This window comes from Anolis sagrei, chromosome 9, assembly GCF_037176765.1.
Source record: "Anolis sagrei isolate rAnoSag1 chromosome 9, rAnoSag1.mat, whole genome shotgun sequence".
NCBI classification, from domain to species: domain Eukaryota; kingdom Metazoa; phylum Chordata; class Lepidosauria; order Squamata; family Dactyloidae; genus Anolis; species Anolis sagrei.
In genome coordinates this window covers 2,830,260-2,852,169 of record NC_090029.1, presented here as the reverse complement: position 1 = coordinate 2,852,169, position 21,910 = coordinate 2,830,260, and the positions used below count along the sequence as shown (strand labels likewise).

Here is a 21,910-nt window from a genome sequence, read left to right as displayed (position 1 = left end):
AAAGTTAATAATAATAATAGACATGCAGTTTCTCCTTTGTGGACATGCAGTTTAGAAGTCCTTTCTGCTTTTAGTTTTCGTTAGTTTTTTTTAGTGGAGAACATACATTGGGTTGTTAGGGACATAGTGTCCAAATTTGGTGTCAATTGCCCCAGTGGTTTCTGAGTTCTGTGAATACCACAAACGAACATTATGTTGGGGTTCAGCCTCCGTGCGAGCCTGACCCTCATCCTTCATGTGAACCTGAACCTGATTCTATTATTGTATTTCCTGATGCAATTGAACAGGCTACTGAACATGTATTTTTCCCTGATGGTTTGGAAAGTGTTGATTCTGAGGGCAGTGGCTGGGAAAGTGAAACTAAACATCCTGATGAGGATGTTTCAGAGTCAAGCCGCGATAACTCTCCTGAGGAGTTAACACCTGCCTTTTTTAATGAGGATAGAAGAAGGCAGATTTGGGAAAACAGGAGTGAATCACAGAGTCTGCGAAGGTCAAATAGATTGAAGCAGAAGGAGGCTTCCAAGCCTGGAGGCATGTCCCGAAACAGTTTCTTTAGTTTAAAGTGTCTCCTCCCGGGCTGTCTTGTAGATCAAGCATCGTTTTAGACTGAGGCACTACCATGGCTGAGTTCCCGTTTCCCATGGCCTGCATTCCCAGAGGCTTCTAGTTCCAAGTACGGTTAGTGAGATACTAACAGGTTCCAGGTTTTCTATAGTGTTGCTTTTGGAATTTTGATCTAGTTCAGAGATTTTCCTGACTGCTGAGTTGTACTGTGGCTTTTTGACTTTGCATTTTCCTCTATTTTGTAACCATTTTTTCATCAATAAAAAGGATTGTTTTTCCCACAGTCAAGTGTGGTGGATTTAATCTTATGGTCTTGTTTCTTGATCTGGGTTGCAACACATTACATTTTTATTTATATAGATTCCGTTCTTCTAAGCATTATAAAGACTTCAGCTTCCAGAATCCCCAATCATTGGCCAATGCAGTTGAGGATTCTGGGAGTTCAAGTTCAAGAAAGCCCGAAGGGGTTGAGTTTGTGTTATCACTGTATTAGAAGGCACTGCCCTGTAAACAATGCATGATAATTTCAACTTTCGCAGACAACAATAACAACCATCATTATTTCTTCCCCACCTCTCCTCATGGTTTGGAACATGTCAACTCAAGTCAACTATAAACTAAGTTTCCACTCATACTCATTGCACAAATATATGGACATTAACTCAGCAATGTATTTTCATACTTACATCTAAGACTTGCTTGGTGTTTTTGTAGACTGTTTCAAAATGGGGCCCGTCGGCATCCGCCTGTGAAGAGAATCAAGTTTCTGTTTACGTCAGGGAGTCAAAATGTCATCAAGTACAAGATATATTCAATCAATCAAAAGGGTTGCTGTGAGTTTTCTGGACTGCATGGCCATGTTCCAGAAGCACTCTCTCCTGACGTTTCACCCACATCTATGGCAGGCATCCTCAGAGGTTGAGAGGTCGGTTGGAAACTAGGCAAGTGGGGTTTATAGATCTGTGGAATAACGTCCAGGGTGGGAGAAAGAATTCTTGTCTATCTGAGACAAGTGTGAATGTTGCAACTGGTCACCTTGATTAGCAATGAATAGCCTTGCAGCTTCAAAGCTTGGCTGAGGCACCCATTCACCTCACCACAGGGACCGTATTAAGGCCACGAATCCTGATGAATGGATTTTTTTCTACCGTACTTGTACAGCGTCGCCCTTAATGCTTTCATACAATCATTGCATACGGCAGGGACGCGGTCACTGCCATTTTTGAGCCCCCCCCCCCCTCCAACAATATGCAGCAACGACAGGTTCTCCAATCCGGATTGGAAGTTTCAGCACCCGATCTATAAGACTACTCCCAGCATATAAGACTATTCCCAGCATATAAGTCTACTCCCGGTGTATAAGACGACCCCTGTCTTTTGAAAAGTAGCCTTATACATCAGAAAAATACGGTACACACACACACACACACAGAGAGATGTCTAGCTAGATATAAACAAGGATATATAGGGCTTGTAAATATTGCAGGGGAAATGCACAGAGAGAGATGTCTAGAAAGATTTAAACATAGATATATAGGGCTTGCAAATATTGCAGGAGGGAAATGCACAGAGAGAGATGTCTAGAAAGATTTAAACAGATATATAGGGCTCATAAATATTGCAGGAGGGAAATGCATGCATAAATATTGCAGGAGGGAGATGCGGAAAAAGGAGACCTCAAATTCGGCCTAATTCGGAACGCTTATCCATATTAACAACCCCCAATCGGTCTCCTAAGGTAAATTGGTGTAACCAGGTGAGCGGACCCTCCGGCTTGAAGGTGGTGTTGTTGAACGCCAGATCTGTCAACGGAAAAACGACCTGGATCCAGGATTTAATCCTGGAGGAGCGGGCAGATCTGGCGTGCATCACGGAGACCTGGTTGGATGAAGCTGGGGGCGTAAATCTCTCCCAGCTTTGCCCTCCAGGTTTCTCCGTGCAACACCAACCAAGAGCCGGAGGACGGGGAGGCGGGGTCGCAGTGGTCTATAGAGATTCCATCCATCTGACCAGGAGCCCCATCCCGCAGACCACAAATTTTGAATGCGTCCACCTGAGGGTGGGTGACCGGGACAGAATAGGGATTCTGCTAGTGTACCGTCCACCTCGCTGCACTACAGTCTCCCTACCTGAGCTAGCGGGGGTGGTCTCGAGCCTGGCGGTGGAGTCCCAACAGCTCCTTGTGCTGGGGGACTTCAACATCCATGCCGAGGCAACCCTCACAGGAGCGGCTCAGGACTTCATGTCCGCCATGGCAACCATGGGGCTGTCCCAACGGATAACTGGCCCCACCCACTGTGCTGGACACACATTGGACTTGGTCTTCTGCCAGGGATGGGAGCAGGGTGGCGGTGTGGAGGAGCTGTCTATCTCTCCGTTGCCATGGACCGACCACTTCTTGATCAGATTTAGGCTCACTGCGCCCCCTAACCTCTGCAGAGGTGGAGGACCCATTAAGATGGTCCGCCCCAGGAGGCTTATGGATCCGAATGGATTCCTGACGGCTCTTGGGGATTTTCCCGCCACCTCGGTAGGTGACCATGTCGAGGCCTTGGTCGCTCTCTGGAATGGGGAGATGACCAGGGCAATTGACAGGATCGCTCCGGAACGTCCCCTCTCGAGTAACCGAGCTAAACCAGCCCCTTGGTTCACTGAGGAGCTGGCAGCGATGAAGCGAAGGAAGAGGGTACTAGAGAGCGTGTGGCGCTCGGACCCAAGCGAGCCAAATCGAACACAGTTTGTGTCCTTTCTAAGGGCATATGCCGCGGCAATAAAAGCCGCAAAGAAAACTTTCTTTGCGGCTACTATTGCGTCTGCAAAGAACCGTCCGGCGGAGCTGTTTCGGATTGTCAGAGGTCTTTTAACTCCCCCTACCTCAGGTGGGAGCCCTGACAATTCGGTCACGCGCTGTGAAGCATTTGCTCGGTTCTTTGCAGACAAAGTCGCTTTGATCCGCTCTGAGCTGGACGCCACATTAAGTGCAGTCTCTGTGGATGTGACACAAGCACCTGCTTGTCCTATTTTGTTGGATTCTTTTCAGCTTGTGAAGCCCGAGGATGTGGACAAGATACTTGGAGGAATGAGGCCCACCACGTCCATCCTAGACCCCTGCCCATCCTGGCTTCTGAAGAAGGCCAGAGGGGGATTGGCCGAGTGGGTAACGGTGGTGGTGAATGCCTCCCTTCGGGAAGGCAAGATTCCAGCGAGCCTAAAACAGGCTATTATAAAGCCGCTGTTGAAGAAGCCATCACTGGACCCCACCAAATTCGAAAACTTTCGGCCTGTTTCCAATCTTCCCTACTTGGGCAAAGTCATGGAAAGCGTGGTGGCCTCACAACTCCAGGTATTCTTGAGAGACACGGATTATCTGGATCCGGCACAGTCTGGTTTCAGACCGGGACATGGTACCGAGACGGTCTTGGTCGCCTTAGTCGATGATCTGCGCCGGGAGCTAGACAGGGGGAGTGTGTCCCTGTTGGTGCTCCTGGACCTCTCAGCGGCCTTCGATACTGTCGACCACGGTATTCTTCTGGGGCGCCTTGCAGAGATGGGTCTCGGGGGCACTGCTTTGCAGTGGCTCCGGTCATTTCTGGAGGGCCGTACCCAGAAGGTGTTATTGGGGGACTCCTGTTCAACACCACAGCCTTTGACCTGTGGGGTTCCTCAGGGCTCCATCCTGTCCCCCATGCTGTTTAACATCTACATGAAGCCGCTGGGTGAGATCATCCGGAGTTTCGGGGTGCGGTGTCATCTGTACGCAGATGATGTCCAACTCTGTCACTCCTTCCCACCTGCTACTAAGGAGGCCGTCGAAGTCCTGAACCGGTGCCTGGCCGCTGTAATGGTCTGGATGAGGGCGAACAAACTGAAATTAAATCCAGACAAGACAGAGGTACTCCTGGTCAGTCGCAAGGCCGAACAGGGTATAGGGTTACAGCCTGTGCTGGACGGGGTCGCACTCCCCTTGAAGGCTCAGGTTCGCAGCTTGGGTGTGACCCTGGACTCGTCGCTGAGCCTGGAGCCCCAGGTTTCAGCGGTGACCAGGGGAGCATTTGCACAGCTCAGGCTCGTGCGCCAGCTGCGCCCGTATCTTGGGAAGTCTGACTTGGCCACGGTGGTACACGCTTTGGTCACATCCCGCCTCGACTACTGCAACGCTCTCTACGTGGGGCTGCCCTTGAAAACGGCCCGGAAGCTCCAGCTAGTCCAGCGCGCGGCAGCCATGTTGTTAACAGGAGCAGGGCGTAGGGAGCACACAACGCCCCTGCTGTCCCAGCTCCACTGGCTGCCGATTTGCTACCGGGCCCAATTTAAGGTGCTGGTACTATCCTACAAAGCCCTAAACGGTTCCGGCCCAAAATACCTTGCAGACCGCATCTTGGCCTACGAGCCCACGAGGACCTTGAGATCATCCGGGGAGGCCCTTCTCTCGATCCCGTCTGCCTCACAGGCACGCCTGGCGGGGACGAGAGAGCGGGCCTTCTCGGTGGTGGCCCCCCGGCTGTGGAACGCCCTCCCTGCTGAAGTTAGACAGGCGCCCTCCCTTATGGCCTTTCGTAAGAGCCTGAAAACATGGCTCTTCGAGTTGGCCTTTAACTGAGTGCTATATCTTGGCAATGATGACCGGAATGGACCACGACTATGAGACTGACTATGACCCATGATATGACGAAGCGGATTTTTAGTATAAGTATATGTCAAGTAGTAGTAGCATGTTATGTATTGTTCTGATTACTGTAAATTGTCTTTTCTATGCTGTTGTTCACCGCCACGAGTCGCCCCCTGGGCTGAGAGTGGCGGTAAATAAGTGCAAGTAATAAATAAATACATACATAGAGAGATGTTTAGAAAGATATAAACATAGATATATAGGGCTTGTAAATATTGCAGGCGGGAAATGATCAGAGAAAGAGAGAGATAGATGTCTAGAGAGATATAAGCATAGATATATAGGGCTTGCAAATATTGCAGGAGGGAAATGCAGAGAGAGTGATGTCTAGAAAGATATAAACATAGATATATAGGGCTCGTAAATATTGTAGGAAGGAAATGCACAGAGAGTGATAGAGATGTCTAGAAAGATATAAACATAGATATATAGGGCTCGTAAATATTGCAGGAGGGAAATGCACAGAGAGAGAGAGATGTCTAGAAAGATATAAACATAGATATATAGAGCTTCTAAATATTGCAGGAGGGAAATGCACAGACAGAGAAATTTCTAGAAAGATATAAACATGGATATATAGGCCTTGTAAATATTGCATGAGCAAAATGCACAGAGAGAGAGAGATGCCTAGAAAAATATAAACATAGATATATAGGGCTTGCAAATATTGCAGGAGGGAAATGCACACACACACACACAGAGGGATGTCTAGAAAGATATAAGCATAGATATATAGGGCTTATAAATATTGCATGAGGGAAATGCACAGAGAGAGATGTCTAGAAAGATATAAGCATAGATATATAGGGCTTGCAAATATTGCAGGAAAATTCACACACACATATATATACAGAGAGAGAGAGAGAGGTCTAGATAGATATAACCATAGATATATAGGGCTTCTAAATATTGCACGGGAAATGCACAGAGAGAGATGCATTTCGTTTTTCCTGCCAAAGTGGAGTATCTTGCATTTGTCACTGTTGAACTTCATTTTGTTAGTTTTGGCCCATCATCTCTCTAATCTGTCAAGATCGTTTTGAATTCTGCTCCTGTCCTCTGGACTATTGGCTATCCCTCCCAATTTGGTGTCGTCTGCAAACTTGATGATCCTGCCTTCTAAGCCTTCATCTAAGTCATTAATAAAGATGTTGAACAGGACAGTGCCGCAGGGTTCCATCCTGGGAGATGATGGGTCAAAACTAACAAAATGAAGTTCAACAGTGACAAATGCAAGAGACTCCACTTTGGCAGGAAAAACGAAATGCAAAGATACAGAATGGGGGACGCCTGGCTTGAGAGCAGTACGTGTGAAAAAGATCTTGGAGTCCTCGTGGACAACAAGTTAAACATGAGCCAACAATGTGATGTGGCGGCAAAAAAAGCCAATGGGATTTTGGCCTGCATCAATAGGAGCCTAGTGTCTAGATCTAAGGAAGTAATGCTACCCCTCTATTCTGCTTTGGTTAGACCACATCTGGAATATTGTGTCCAATTCTGGGCACCACAATTGGAGAGAGATATTGACAAGCTGGAATGTGTCCAGAGGAGAGCGACTAAAATGATAAAAGGTCTGGAGAACAAGCTCTATGAGGAGCGGCTTAACGAGCTGGGCATGTTTAGCCTGAATAAGAGAAGGCTGAGAGGGGATATGATAGCCATGTATAAATATGTGAGAGGAAGCCACAGGGAGGAGGGAGCAAGCTTGTTTTCTGCTTCCCTGGAGACTAGGACGCAAGGGAACAATGGCTTCAAACTACAAGAGAGGAGATTCCATCTGAACATGAGGAAGAACTTCCTGACTGTGAGAGCCGTTCAGCAGTGGAACTCTCTGCCCCGGAGTGTGGTGGAGGCTCCTTCTTTGGAAGCTTTTAAACAGAGCCTGGATGGCCATCTGTCAGGGGTGCTTTGAATGCAATATTCCTGCTTCTTGGCAGAATGGGGTTGGACTGGATGGCCCATGAGGTCTCTTCCAACTCTTTGATTCTATGATTCTATTCTATGAGAGAGAGACATCTAGATAGATATGTATACATAAGATATATAGGGCTTGCAAATATTGCAGGGGAAATGCACACAGAGAGAGAGAGAGATGTCTACATAGATATAAACATAGATATATATGGAAAATATTGCAGGGGAAATGCACTCAGAGAGAGAGATGTCTAGGAAGATATAAACATAGATATATAGGACTTGTAAATATTGCTGGAGGGAAATGCACATATATAGAGAGAGAATTTTCAAACGTTTCAGGGGGAAATGCATATGTGAAATCTATATGTTTGTAATGTTTGTTTGTGGGATTAATGTAATGTTTGTTTGTGGGATTAACAAAACTCATAAACGAGTGGGCGAATTGGCACCAAATTTGGATACAATACACCTAACAACCCAATGTATGTCCTTCACTCAAAAAAATTTGATTTTGTCATTTGGGATTTGTAGTTGCTGGGATTTATAGTTCACCTACAATCAAAGAGCATTCTAAACCCCACAAATGATAGAATTGGGCCAAACTTGGCACACAGTTCTCCCATGACTAAGAGAAAATACTGGAAGGGTTTGATGGGCATTGACCTTGAGTTTGGGAGTTGTAGTTCACCTACATGCAGAGACCACTGTGGACTCAAACAATGGTGGATCTGGACCAAACTTGGCATGAATACTCAATATGCCCAAATATAAACACAGATGGAGTTTGGGGAAAATAGAATCTTGACATTTGGGAGTTGTAGTTGCTGGGATTTATAGTTCATCTACAATCACAGAGCATTCTGAACCCCACCAATGATTGAATTGGGCCAAACCTCCCACACAGAACCCCCATGTGGGCCACAGCAACGCGTAGCAGGGGACGGCTAGTTAGTATATATAATAATAGATCTATATCGGGCTCGAATGTTTGCTTCTTACTATTTTGGAAGCCGACCTGAATCCCCATTCGGATCGGCTTATACGCGAATATATACGGTAATTAATCCTAGCATTTCTCCTAGCAAAACGAGCTTTGTCCTTTTTCGTTTCAGGCCCCGAAATGCTTTGTTGCACTAATGTGACCATTAGCCAAAGAAGGGAAACCTGTTTCACCTTGATGTATTCCATCTTCAGAAGATGCTCGTCAGAGTCGTCTGAAGAACTGACAATGTTCAAGGGATTTCCTTTCGAATCTGGAGGGAGGAAAAATACAAGGAACGCCCAAATTGTCATTTCATCTCCAGGTTGATAAACACTGGAACTAAACTTTTTTTGGGGGGGGGGGGGGGGGGGGACATTCGGTAAGTTTGCCTTGCCGCAACGACACGCCTTTTGCAAAAGCAATGCTAGATAAGATATACCTGTGAATTCAAGGCACTTCATGTCGATCTTCTTAAGGTACGCCGTGGCCGTCAGGTCGTGGCTTTTGATCCTGCCTTCTGTCCCGAGCTGAAGGATGGTCAACCGGTGCAAGGGCAAGCTCCGCTGCTCGGCCCGCTTGGTTAACGTGATTACAACCTGCAAGAAAGGTTGCAAAGGATTTGTTTTACAATACCTTACCTGTTCTGTCGTGCGCTGGGCCTGTAAAAATTGTCTTTTGAATAGGACGTGCACTTTGTGCCCAGCGGGAAGACAGGGCGCCTCAAAAGAGAGGCCCTCAAGGATTTTCCTGCACAAAAGTCTTAGAGGTTTGAAATGTTTAACAAAGTTCTTTATTATTGCTTAGGTCTTCAATAAAACAACAAACCCTTCTTGGATATATAGTATACCTTTTTGATTTCAAAGTTGAGCAGCATGTTGGTCACATCTTCCGGCGTGGTTTCTTTGGATGTGGCCAATGCCCTGTTCAACGGGACGTCCTTCTGGGGAGGGGCAGACGGTCCTTTTGGGCTGCTGGGAAATTCTAAGACAAAGAGAGAGAGAGATTCTACTGAAAACCACATTATTAAGAGGCCACTTGCCAAAAATAAAGTGAAACTAACTGCAGAGGTGTATTCCGCAATGAGCAAAACAACCCAAAACATGTACAGATGTTTCCCTCTAGCACATTCAATGGCTTGTGTTGTTGATTTTCCACACAGACTCTGGTTAGGCTGCTCCTCAGAAGAGATGACAAAGAAACTGCTTTAGTTGCCAAAGGAGAACCATAAAGATCCATTCAAGCGCAGAAGGCATCCGTGGCTTCTCCATTATTATTATTATCATCATCATCATCATCATCATCATCATCATCATCATCATCATTAAACTCAAGCTAAAACTTCCTTTTGAAATAATTTGCCCAGGGAAAACCTGCCTCCAAAAGAAGAATAGATCAAAGAAGAAGGAAGTGGCAGAAGAGGAAGAAGAAGGGAAGGAAGAAGAAAGAAAAACTGGAGGAGGGAGAGGAGGAGGAGAAGGAAGAAGAAGAGGAGGAGGAGGAGGAGGAAGAAGAAAAAGAGGAAGAAGAGGAGGAGGAAGAGGAAGAAGAAGAAGAGGAAGAAGAAGGAGGAAGAGGAAGAAGAAGAAGAGGAAGAAGAAGTAGAACAAGAGGAGGAGGAGAAGTGGAAGAAGAGGAAGAAGAAGAAGAGGAGGAGGAGGAAGAAGAAGAGGAGGAGGAGGAGGAAAAGGAGGAGGAAGAAGAAGAGGAGAAGGAGGAGGAAGAAGAAGAGGAAGAAGAAAAAAGATAGAAGAGAAGAGGAAGAAGAAGAGAAAAAGGAAGAAGAAAAAGAAGAAAAAGAGGAGGAAGAGAAGAGGAAGAAGAAGAGGAGGAAGAGGAAGAAACAGAGTAGAAGGAAGAAGAAAAAGAGGAAGAAGATAAGAAGTAGAAGAGGAGGAGGAGGAGGATGGGAACAAAGAGGAAGAAAAGAAGAGGGGGAAGAAGAAGGGGAGAGGAAGAAGAGCGAGAAGAAGAAAAGGAAGAGGAAGAAGAGGAAGAAGGGAAGGAAGAAGAGGGAGAGGAACAAGAAGAGGAGGAGGAAGAAAAAGAAAAGAGAAGAAGAGGAAGAAGAAGAAGAGAAGAAGGAAAGGAGGAATAGAAAGGAGAGGAACAAAAAGATGAGAAGGAGGAGGAAAAAAAAGGGAAGGAAGAGAAGGAAGGGGAAGGGAAGGCAGAAGAGGAAGAAGAAAAAGAAGAGGAGGAGGAAGGGAAGGACGAAGAGGAAGAAGCGGAAGAAGAAGAGGAAGGGAAGGAAGAAGAGGAAGGAGAGGAAGGAGAGGAGGAAGAAGAATGGTTATTTATTTCCTGCCTCTCCTTTTGGATCTCGAGATCAGGCCACAACATAATCGAATACACTGAGAAGTGCGCCTCTTAAAAACGCAGTGGAAATACCTTTAGTTTGTGCGCCTGGCTCCGTGCCTCCCATCGTTTTATCTGCTTCGGCAAGGTTTTCTGTCAGTATTTTCAGCAGGACGTTCAGGTCTTCCTGATTCAAGACAACCTAGAGAGAAGCACAGGAGGAGATCCATCTTCAAACCACTCAGCACGTGACCTTTATCAGGTGCAGAAGCGGGTTTGAAGCAATCACTTACATCCATCACGTCCAGGTAGCCCTTGACTTCCATCATAGGTATCCTGTGATACCAGGATCCGGCCAGGTTGCGATTCACAGAGAGATTCAGGTTGATTGGGTGCAGGATCGGAATGTCGGGCTGCGAAAAACCCGGCTGCAAGATCGTCCTGAGTCAAGCAATTCAGAAAGGAAAAATGTATAATATCCCAAAGGACGACCACCTCACCCGCCTCATAGGAAACCTGCTACAAAACAGGAGCTTTTTTGTTGAGTTCCAGGGCCAGAGAAGCAGATGGCGGAAACAGAAGAACGGCCTGCCTCAGGGAAGCGTGCTTGCTCCATCCATGTTCAACATCTACACAAATGAACAGCCACTGCCAGAAGGGACAGAGAGCTTCATCTATGCTGATGATCGTGCCATCACCGCTCAAGCAGGTTGCTTTGAGATGGTAGAACAAAAGCGATCCGAAGCTCTAGGTGCTCTCACTGCCTATTACAGGGAAAACCACCTGATCCCTAATCATATATCATATATATAATATCACAAAGGACGACCGTCTCACCCGCCTCATAGGAAACCTGCTACAAAACAGGAGCTTTTTTGTTGAGTTCCAGGACCAGAGAAGCAGAAGGCGGGAACAGAAGAACGGCCTGCCTCAGGGGAGCGTGCTTGCTCCATCCATGTTCAACATCTACACAAATGACCAGCCACTGCCAGAAGGGACAGAGAGCTTCATCTATGCTGATGATCGTGCCATCACCGCTCAAGCAGGGAGCTTTGAGATGGTAGAACAGAAGCTCTCCGAAGCTCTAGGTGCTCTCACTGCCTATTACAGGGAAAACCAGCTGATCCCTAATCCATCTAAAACACAGACATGTGCCTTTCACCTTAAGAACAGAGAAGCATCCCGAGCTCTGAGGATTATTACTTGGGAAGGAATCTCACTGGAGCATTGCAGCGCACCCAAATCCCTGGGAGTCACTCTGGACCGTTCTCTGACCTACAAGACGCACTGCCTGAACATCAAGCAAAAAGTGGGTGCTACAAACAATATCATACGAAAGCTGACTGGCACAACCTGGGGATCACAACCAGACACAGTGAAGACATCTGCCCTTGCGCTATGCTACTCTGCTGCTGAGTATGCATGCCCAGTGTGGAACACATCTCACCACCCTAAAACAGTGGATGTGGCTCTTAATGAGACATGCCGCATTATCACGGGGTGTCTGCGCCCTACACCACTGAAGAAATTACACTGCTTAGCCGGTATTGCACCACCTGACATCTGCCGGGAAGTGGCAACCAATAGTGAAAGGACCAAGGCAGAGATATCTCCAGCTCATCCCGTTTGGGTCTCAGCCAGCACATCAACGACTTAAATCCAGACATCGTTTTCTAAGATCTACAGAGACACTCGCTGGAATGCCCCAGCAAGTGAGAGTCCAAAAGTGGCAGGCTCCAACCCAGAACTTGATAATAAAACCTCAATCCATGGCTGATACCCAATGAGAGACTCCCCCCTGGGCACACAGAAGAAGACTGGGCGACGTGGAAGGTGCTGAACAGACTGCGTTCCAACACCACGAGATGCAGAGCCAACCTCAAGAAATGGGGCCACAAAGTGGAATCCACGACATGCGAGTGGGGAGAAGAGCCAACCACTGACCACCTGCTGCAATGCAACCTGAGCCCTGCCACATGCACAAGGGAGGACCATCTTCAGCTCATCCCTTGTTCGGGTATCAGCCAGCACATCAATTACTTAAATCTAGAAATAGTTTTCTAAGATATTCCTTTCCACGGCACTCTTGCACGGTGACCTTGAACCCAACCCACCTGGCCATCTTCAGCTGCGTCAGCTGGACTTCCATTCTGTCCACGACCGGAGGGAGCGGGCAGTCCTTGGCTGGAACCAAACTGAACTTGTTCTGCACCTTGATCAGCCCAAGGTCCACCACCACCGCATTAAAGGAGACCGAGGACTGCGGGACGAAGATCACCGGGGCTTTAAGGTTGATGTCCATGGCGAGGCGGAAGCTCCGCTGGGCCAGGTCCCTCACGCTGGTGGCCGCTCTCTCGGCCGCCTTCTCCGTGGCCGCGCTCAAGGCCTCTTTGGCCACCTGGAAACTGTCCAGAAAGTTCTGCAAGGAAACAAAGGGGGATTTGTTTTGGAGGAGCAGAAACAGCAACTTTATTTCATCACGTAATAGTCGCACCCCCATTTTTGAATGGCGAAGTGGGTAGAAGTTTTATATGTTTTATTAATTTACTAACATCTCTATATACGAACCCACACGATCTCTTCTATCATCTGGAGAGGCCCTGCTCACACGCCCACCTGCATCCCAGGTGTGATTGGTGGGGACGAGGGAGAGGGCCTTTTCGGTGGTGGCCCCTCGACTCTGGAACTCACTTCCTAAGGACATCAGACAGGCCCCAACTCTGGCAGTCTTTAGGAGGAGCTTGAAGATGTGGTTGTTCCAGTGTGCCTTCCCAGAATAATGATCCCATAGCACTTTGTCCTCCAAAGCACTTGATATTGTTTTAGGTCTGCTTGTATGTTCCCACAAACCACCCCAACACTTTTTCGCCCATGTCCAGCATTATTTTGAATTACATTTGGCGTACCCACAGTTTTTAAAGTGTGATGCCCTATTGATAATGCTTATGTTATTGTTTTATTGTATTTAAATTGCTTGTATTGTTGTTGTTATTGCTTGTATTGTTCTATTTTGGGCTCGGCCTCATGTAAGCCGCACCGAGTCCCTTGGAGAGATGGTAGCGGGGTATAAATAAAGTATTATTCTTATTCTTATTCTTATTATTATTAGCTGTCCCTTGCCACGCGTTGCTTTGGCCCAGTTTGGTGATCTGGAAAATAATGAGAAAGTATTTAAGGATGATATTATTATTATTATTATTATTATTATTATTATTATTATTATTATTAGCTGTCCCCTGCCACGCGTTGCTGTGGCCGTTTGGTGATCTGGAAAATAAAGTAATCAAAAAGTGTTGGTTTCTAATATATGTAATTCCTTTCTGCTTTGTGGGTAAACAGTATTTCTTGCTGTTTCTTTGTCAGTGTTGAAGTGAAGATTGTCTGGTTTGCCTACTCTGGAACATGCAACATATCATTGTCCTTCTTCAGGAGTCCCTTTCAAATCTATGAGACTATATCTCTCTGTGTGTGAATCATATCTATCTATCTATATCGATGGCTGGATGGCTCTTTGTCAGGAGGGCTTTGATTACGTTTTCTTGCCCTGATGAAGGGAGTTGGACTGCATGGCCTTAAGTATTTTCTATTGGTCATGAGGGTTCTCTGTGGGAAGTTTACCCCAATTCTCTCATTGGTGGGGTTCAGAGTGCTCTTTGATTGTAGGTGAAGTATAGTAATCCCAGTAACTACAATTCCCAAATGCCAATATTATATTTTTCCCCAAACTTCACCAGTGTTGACATTTGGGCATATTGAGTCTTCGTGTAGAGTTTGGTCCAGATCCATCATTGTTTGAGTCCACAGTCATCTCTGGATGTAGGTGAACTATAACTCCAAAACCAAAGGACAATACCCACCAAACCCTTCCAGTATTTTCTGTTGGTCATGGGGGAACTGTGTGCCAAGTTTGGTTCAATTCCATCGTTGTTGGGGTTCAGAATGCTTTTTGATTGTAGGTGAACTATAAATCCCAGCAACTACAACTCCCAAATGACAAAATCAATTTTTTTGAGTGAAGGACATACATTGGGTTGTTAGGTGTCTTGTGTCCAAATTTGGTGTCAATTCTTCTACATTTTTATTTATATAGATTATTATTTAAAGGTGCGACTATTATGTGATGAAATATGCTATATTTGAAATATTTATATTTATATAAAATATAAATATTATATTTCAAATAAATATTAAATGAATACATAAATAAATACTAAATAAATATTATATTTCAAATAAATATTCCAATGAAATATTTCATTGATTCACCCATCGGCCATATCAAAACACTTGACAAACCCATTTAACACATACACATACAACATACAACCCACAATACAAGAAAAATTAAAATAAATGAGCTGTTACCAAGGGCTCAAGATCCATATCCAGATCAAATATCTTCATCACGGCTACAATTTACCCCAATCGACTCCACGGTATCTCGTCACTGTTCTGCATGAATCCCATGTGTACCTAGCCTACCTTTCCCATTTCCCACCACATCAATGAAGCAAGGTGTTGGGCCTCACCAGGAGGGACATGAGGAATTTGTGGAGATAGATGATCTGGATGCAGCCCACTTTGAGGGAGACCATCCCGTCCACTTTGGACATGTCCGAATAGGCGTCGCCTTCCGTCGCCTCCGGATACAAGGCCAAGTTGAAACTGAAGACTTCGTCGCCAACGATGGAAACCGCCTGAAAGGAGAGGAAGAGGACATGTCGATTCCATCCATCATTAGACCTGAAATCTGTACCTGTTTTATATATGTGTGTGTATTTCATAGCTGAAATTAAAAATGTTGTTGTTGTTGTTGGTAGTAGTAGTAGTAGTACAATTTTATATTATTGTCACTGTTATTGGATCTCACAGCAGCATTGGACACAGTCGACCACCATTTTCTGACCCACCGCCTTGCTGTTGCTGGAGTCAGGGGGAGAGCTTTAGACTGGCTCCCCTCCTTCCTTCACAACCGTGGACAGCGAGTGGAGAGGGGAGGCCTGGTCTCTGAGAGGTCCCCCCCCCTCTCTCTCTCTTGTGGGGTTCCTCGGGGGGCCATTCTCTCCCCTCTCTTGTTTCACATCTCTATGCGCCCACTTGCTCAGCTGGTTCGAGGTTTTGGGCTGGAGTGTGACCAGTACGCTGATGACACTCAGCTGGTGCTGAAGATGGAAGGCCGACCGGACTCTGGACCCGATTGTTTCCATCAGTGCCTCGAGGCCGTGACTGGATGGCTGCGTGCCAGCAGGTTGAGGGTGAATCCAGCAAAGACGGAGATCCTATGGCTGGGTGGACCGGGCAGTGGGGACATCCATCTGCCCACCCTGGATGGCGAGGCGTTACGCCCGTCATCCTTGGTCAAGAGCCTGGGAGTCCTTTTGGACCCTCTGCTGACGATGGAGGGCCAGGTCTCTCTCCGCCGTGAGCAGAACCGCCTTCTTTCTTCCACCTGCGGCAGGCTAGACGGCTGCCCCCCTCTCTGTCCAGGGACGACCTGGCTACGGTGATCCAGGCCACGGTCATCTCAAGACTGGACTACTGTAACGCCCTCTACATTGGCCTCCCTCTGTCGGTGATCCGGAAGCTCAAGCTGGTACAAAATGCAGTTGCTTGGCTTCTTGCGGGAATTCCGATGAGATGCCACATCACCCCAATCTTACCCATTGAGCACCGGATCACTTTCAAAGTGATGGTACTCACCTTGAAGGCCTTGCATGGTCTGGGGCCGATGTACCTGAGGGACCGCCTCACCCCCTACCAACCCCAGAGATCCCTCCGTTCTGAGGACCAAGATCTATTGGAAGTCCCCAGTGTCAAGACCTTGCGTCTAACAGCAACCAGGCGCAGAGCCTTCACAGCAGTGGCACCATCACTCTGGAACACTCTGCCACCTGAAGTCCATGCCTTGCGGGACCTATCAGCTTTCCGCAGGGCATGGAAGACATACCTGTTTCGACAGGCCTTTGATCTTTGATATTGCTGGTTTTAAATTGTTTTAAATTGTGTTCGATTTTAGCCTGTTCTTGTAAGCTGCTCGAAGCCCCAGGGGAGTGGCGGCATATAAGTTTGAATAATAAATAAATAAATAAATTACTATTATATTGTTATATTACTGTCATTGTTATTATCAAATTATTTTATTGTTACTGTTATTATATTATTATTTATTATTTATTTTATTTGCAGCATTTTTACCCCACCCTTTTCAAACCCCCCCGGTGGGGGAGGGGGGGGGGACTCAGAGCGGCTTATTATTATATCATTATAGGGCCAGTTTTAGCACAGCTGCAGTAATTCTTGCCAGATTGTGGGATTGCCTGTGGGATTTCCCAGAGCTCAAAATGATGATATTGGATTGTTGTAGGTTTTTTCGGGCTATATGACCATGTTCTAAAGGTATTTTCTCCTGGCGTTTCGCCTGCAGCTTTGGCAAGCAACCTCAGAGGTAGTGAGGTCTGTTGGAACTAGGAAAAAGAGTTTATATATCTGTGGAATGACCAGGGTGGGACAAAGGACTCTTGTCTTTTGGAGCTAGGTGTGAATGCTAATCAAGGTGATCAGTTGAAACATTCACACCTAGCTTTAGAAGACAAGAGCCCTTTGTCCCACCCTGGTCATTCCACAGATATATAAACCCTTTTTCCTAGTTCCAACAGACCTCACTATCTCTGAAGATGCTTGACATAGATGCAGGCAAAACGTCAGGAGAGAATGCCTCTACACCATGGCCATATAGCCCCAAAAACCTACAACAACCCACTAATTAAGGTGGTCAGTTGAAACATTCACACCTAGCTCCAGCAGACAAGAGTCCTTTGTCCCACCCTGGTCATTCCACAGATATATAAACCCTTTTCCCTACTTCCAACAGACCTCACTACCCCTGAGGATGCTTGCCATAGATGCAGGCGAAATGTCAGGAGAAAATGCCTCTAGAACATGGCCATATAGCCTGAAAAAACCTACAACAACCCAGTGATTCCAGCCATGAAAGACCTTCGACAATACAACAAACTATTATTATTACAAAATTATTTTATAGCTATATTATTCTTACCTTTTCATAGTAAAGAATGGCCCAACAACCGCAATAAATGTTTCATACCTTTTTATGAACTGTCTTGGAATCGACGTCTGTCACAACGATGTCCTTCAGCCGCGCAAAGAGCGTGGTTTGGCTCGACTGAAGGAACAGAGAGGAGTTCAGACCTGAAAAGGCAGGGGAAAAGTCTGGTAAATTCATAGAATCATAGAATCATAGAATCAAAGAGTTGGAAGAGACCTCCTGGGCCATCCAGTCCAACCCCATTCTGCCAAGAAGCAGGATTATTGCATTCAAATCACCCCTGACAGATGGCCATCCAGCCTCTGCTTAAAAGCTTCCACAGAAGGAGCCTCCACCACATTCCGGGGCAGAGAGTTCCACTGCTGAACGGCTCTCACAGTCAGGAAGTTCTTCCTAATGTTCAGATGGAATCTCCTCTCTTGTAGTTTGAAGCCATTGTTCCGCGTCCTAGTCTCCAAGGAAGCAGAAAACAAGCTTGCTCCCTCCTCCCTGTGGCTTCCTCTCACATATTTATACATGGCTATCATATCTCCTCTCAGCCTTCTCTTCTTCAGGCTAAACATGCCCAGTTCCCTAAGCCGTTCCTCATAGGGCTTGTTCTCCAGACCCTTGATCATTTTAGTCGCCCTCCTCTGGACGCATTCCAGCTTGTCAATATCTCTCTTGAATTGTGGTGCCCAGAATTGGACACAATATTCCAGATGTGGTCTAACCAAAGCAGAATAGAGGGGTAGCATTACTTCCTTAGATCTAGACACTAGGCTCCTCTTGATGCAGGCCAACATCCCATTGGCTTTTTTTGCCGCCACATCACATTGTTGGCTCATGTTTAACTTGTTGTCCACGAGGACTCCAAGATCTTTTTCACACGTACTGCTCTCGAGCCAGGCGTCCCCCATTCTGTATCTTTGCATTTCATTTTTTCTGCCAAAGTGGAGTATCTTGCATTTGTCCCCGTTGAACTTCATTTTGTTAGTTTTGGCCCATCTCTCTAATCTGTCAAGATCGTTTTGAATTCTGCTCCTGTCCTCTGGACTATTGGCTATCCCTCCCAATTTGGTGTCGTCTGCAAACTTGATGATCCTGCCTTCTAGCCCTTCATCTAAGTTATTAATAAAGATGTTGAACAGGACCGGGCCCAGGACGGAACCCTGCGGCACTCCACTCGTCACTTCTTTCCAAGATGAAGAGGAAGCATTAGTGAGCACTCTCTGTGTTCGTCCACTTAACCAATTCCAGATCCACCTCACCGTAGTTTTGCCTTGCCCACATTGGACTAGTTTCCTTGCCAGAAGGTCATGGGGGACCTTGTCGAAGGCCTTACTGAAATCCACGGCATTCCCCGCATCTACCCAGCTTGTAGCTCTATCGAAGAAAGAGATCAGATTAGTCTGGCATGACTTGTTTTTGATCAATCCATGTTGACTCTTAGCGATGACTGCATTTGTTTCTAAGTGTTTGCAGACCGCTTCCTTAACAATCTTTTCCAGAATCTTGCCCGGTATCGACGTGAGGCTGACCGGACGGTAGTTGTTTGGGTCGTCCTTTTTTCCCTTCTTGAAGATTGGGACCACATTGGCCCTCCTCCAATCTGCTGGAACTTCTCCCGTTCTCCAAGAACTCTCAAAGATGGTTGCCAATGGTTCCGAAATGACTTCCGCTAGTTCCTTCAGTACTCTGGGGTGTAGTTGATCTGGCCCTGGGGACTTGAACTCATTAAGAGCGGCCAGGTATTCCTGGACGACTTCTTTCCCAATTTGGGGTTGGATGTCCTCCAATCCCTCATCCACTCCATCTTGCTGAGGTTGAAGACTCTCTTTTTGTGAGAAGACCGAGGCAAAGAAGGCATTAAGTAGTTCTGCCTTTTCCCTACCATCCCCTGTCAGCATTGCCCCATCTTCTCCTCAAAGAGGCCCTATCGCCTCCTTGTTTTTCCTTTTTCTGCTGACATAGGAAAAGACTCCCTTTTTATTGTTTTTAATGTCCCTGGCAAGCCTGAGCTCGTTTTGTGCTTTAGCCTTGCAGACCTTTTCCCTACAGGTGTTGGCTATTTGTTTGAATTCTTCTTTGGTGATTTCTCCCTTTTTCCACTTCTTGTGCATGTCTCTTTTGTGTCTTAGCACAGTTAGAAGTTCTTTGGACATCCATTCTGGCTTCTTTGCACTTGTCCTATTTTTTCTCTTTGTTGGCACGGTTTGCAATTGCGCCTTGAGTATTTCACTCTTGAGAAATTCCCATCCATCCGTAACTCCCTTGTCTTTTAGTATCTGTGTCCACGGAATGCTGCTCAGCGTTTCCTTCATTTTTTGGAAATCAGCTCTCCTAAAGTCCAAAATGCGGGTTTGACTTGTCTTAGTTTCGGCCTTCCTTTGTACCTCAAATTGCAGGAGCACATGGTCACTTGCCCCTAAGGATCCTACCACTTCGACCGCATCGATCAGGTCCTCCGCATTTGTTAGGATGAGATCAAGAGTAGCCAATCCCCTTGTTGCCTCTTCTACCTTCTGGACCATGAAATTGTCTGCAAGGCAAGCGAGGAATTTGTTGGACCTTGTACTCTTGGCCGAGTTTGTTTTCCAGCAAATATCGGGATAGTTGAAATCGCCCATGACTACTACATCTCTTCTCTGTGCCTGTTTGGTCAACTGTTGGCAGAAGACTTCATCAAGTTCTTCCTCCTGGCTTGGGGGTCTGTAGTAGACGCCTACAACGACATCTTTTTGAGTCCCAGTTCCCTTGATTCTTATCCAGATGATTTCAAGCTGGTTTCCCAGATTGCTGTCTTGAATCTCTTCTGCAGCATAAGAGTTTTTGACATATAAGGCTACTCCGCCTCCTCTCCCCTTTGTTCGGTTTCTGTGAAAGAGGTTATACCCCTCGATATCTACATTCCAACGATAGGAGTCATCCCACCAGGTTTCAGTGATCCCTATGATATCATATTTGTGGTGTTGTGCTAAAAGTTGGAGTTCGTCTTGTTTATTTCCCATGCTCTGTGCATTAGTGTAAAGACATGTGAGCCCCTGGGATCTTCCCTTGAGCTGTTTAATTGGTATTATTGTGCTTTTGGTACTTGGTCCTTGTTGTGTTTGTGCAGCCCTCCGTTTAGCCTTCTGGCGATTCCCAGACATTATGGGTAAAGTAGTGTTCGCAAGGCTGTTGTCCCCCTTCAAGTTGAAACAGTGGAGAAACACAACCATTCTAAGTCATGGGCGTTTGTTGTTCAGATCCATTGTGGCTTTGCGGTTTCTGCATTGGAAAATGGCTCTGGAAGGTATGGAAGCCCATTGGGATGCCTTCGGCAGGTCACACACTCTCAGCCACAGGGGAAGGCAAGGCCAAACCCTCTCTGACCAAGAAACCCTGACAACAAAAAAACCTCCGACCAATTTTTTAAAAATATTTGTATATAAGAGAACTGGTGGCTAGCCCCGCCCATGGGCTATATATACTTGAGTGGGTGGGCGGGGCTAGCCGGGGACGAAAATGTCTATTTTATCTTCTACAACACAGAATGACATTTGAATGTAAACGTAAAATTAAAACATTGGTAATACAATAACATTTATATTAAAACCCATCCGTTAAACAGCACAATTTAAAAACGGTTATTAATATCATGCCATCCAAAATCAATAACAATATAAATTATTATATTTCTATTATTATTATTATTATTATTATTATTATTATTATGGCGGAAACAGAAGAACGGCCTGCCTCAGGGGAGCGTGCTCACTCCATCCATGTTCAACATCTACACAAATGACCAGCCACTGCCAGAAGGGACAGAGAGCTTCATCTATGCTGATGATCGTGCCATCACCGCTCAAGCAGGGAGCTTTGAGATGATAGAACAAAAGCTTTCCGAAGCTCCAGGTGCTCTTTCTGCCTATTACAGGGAAAACCAGCTGATCCCTAATCCATCTAAAACACAGACATGTGTCTTTCACCTTAAGAACAGACAAGCATCCCGAGCTCTGAGGATTATGACCTGGGAAGGAATCCCACGGGAGCATTGCAGCGCACCCAAATACCTGGGAGTCACTCTGGATCGTGCTCTGACCTACAAGAAGCACTGCCTGAACATCAAGCAAAACGTGGGTGCTAGAAACAATATCATGCGAAAGCTGACTGGCACAACCTAGGGATCACAACCAGACACAGTGAAGACATCAGCCCTTACGCTGTGTTACTCTGCTGCTGAGTATGCATGCCCAGTGTGGAACACATCTCACCACGCTAAAACAGTGGATGTGGCTCTTAATGAGACATGCTGCATTATCACGGGGTGTCTGCGCCCTACACCACTAGAGAAATTACACTGCTTAGCCGGTATTGCACCACCTGACATCCTCTGGGAAGGAGCAGCCAATACTGAAAGGACCAAGGCAGAGACATCTCCAGCTCATCC

The 21,910-nt window shown here is 46.3% G+C and overlaps 1 protein-coding gene across 3 annotated transcripts in view; it reads right to left on the bottom strand.

Annotated features, from left to right (window-relative positions):
- Nucleotides 1–21,910, bottom strand: part of VPS13C (vacuolar protein sorting 13 homolog C) — a 264,400-nt gene that overhangs the window by 132,719 nt on the left and 109,771 nt on the right. For all 3 annotated transcript variants that reach the window (XM_067471235.1, XM_067471236.1, XM_067471237.1), the window contains exons 33-41: nt 17,536–17,639; nt 14,960–15,127; nt 12,545–12,849; nt 10,724–10,871; nt 10,524–10,632; nt 8,983–9,116; nt 8,575–8,731; nt 8,327–8,406; nt 1,254–1,313 (exon numbers count right to left, since the gene is read on the bottom strand). In XM_067471235.1, coding sequence (XP_067327336.1) covers nt 1,254–1,313; nt 8,327–8,406; nt 8,575–8,731; nt 8,983–9,116; nt 10,524–10,632; nt 10,724–10,871; nt 12,545–12,849; nt 14,960–15,127; nt 17,536–17,639 — 1,265 coding nt within the window. The remainder of the gene's footprint in view (nt 1–1,253; nt 1,314–8,326; nt 8,407–8,574; nt 8,732–8,982; nt 9,117–10,523; nt 10,633–10,723; nt 10,872–12,544; nt 12,850–14,959; nt 15,128–17,535; nt 17,640–21,910) is intronic.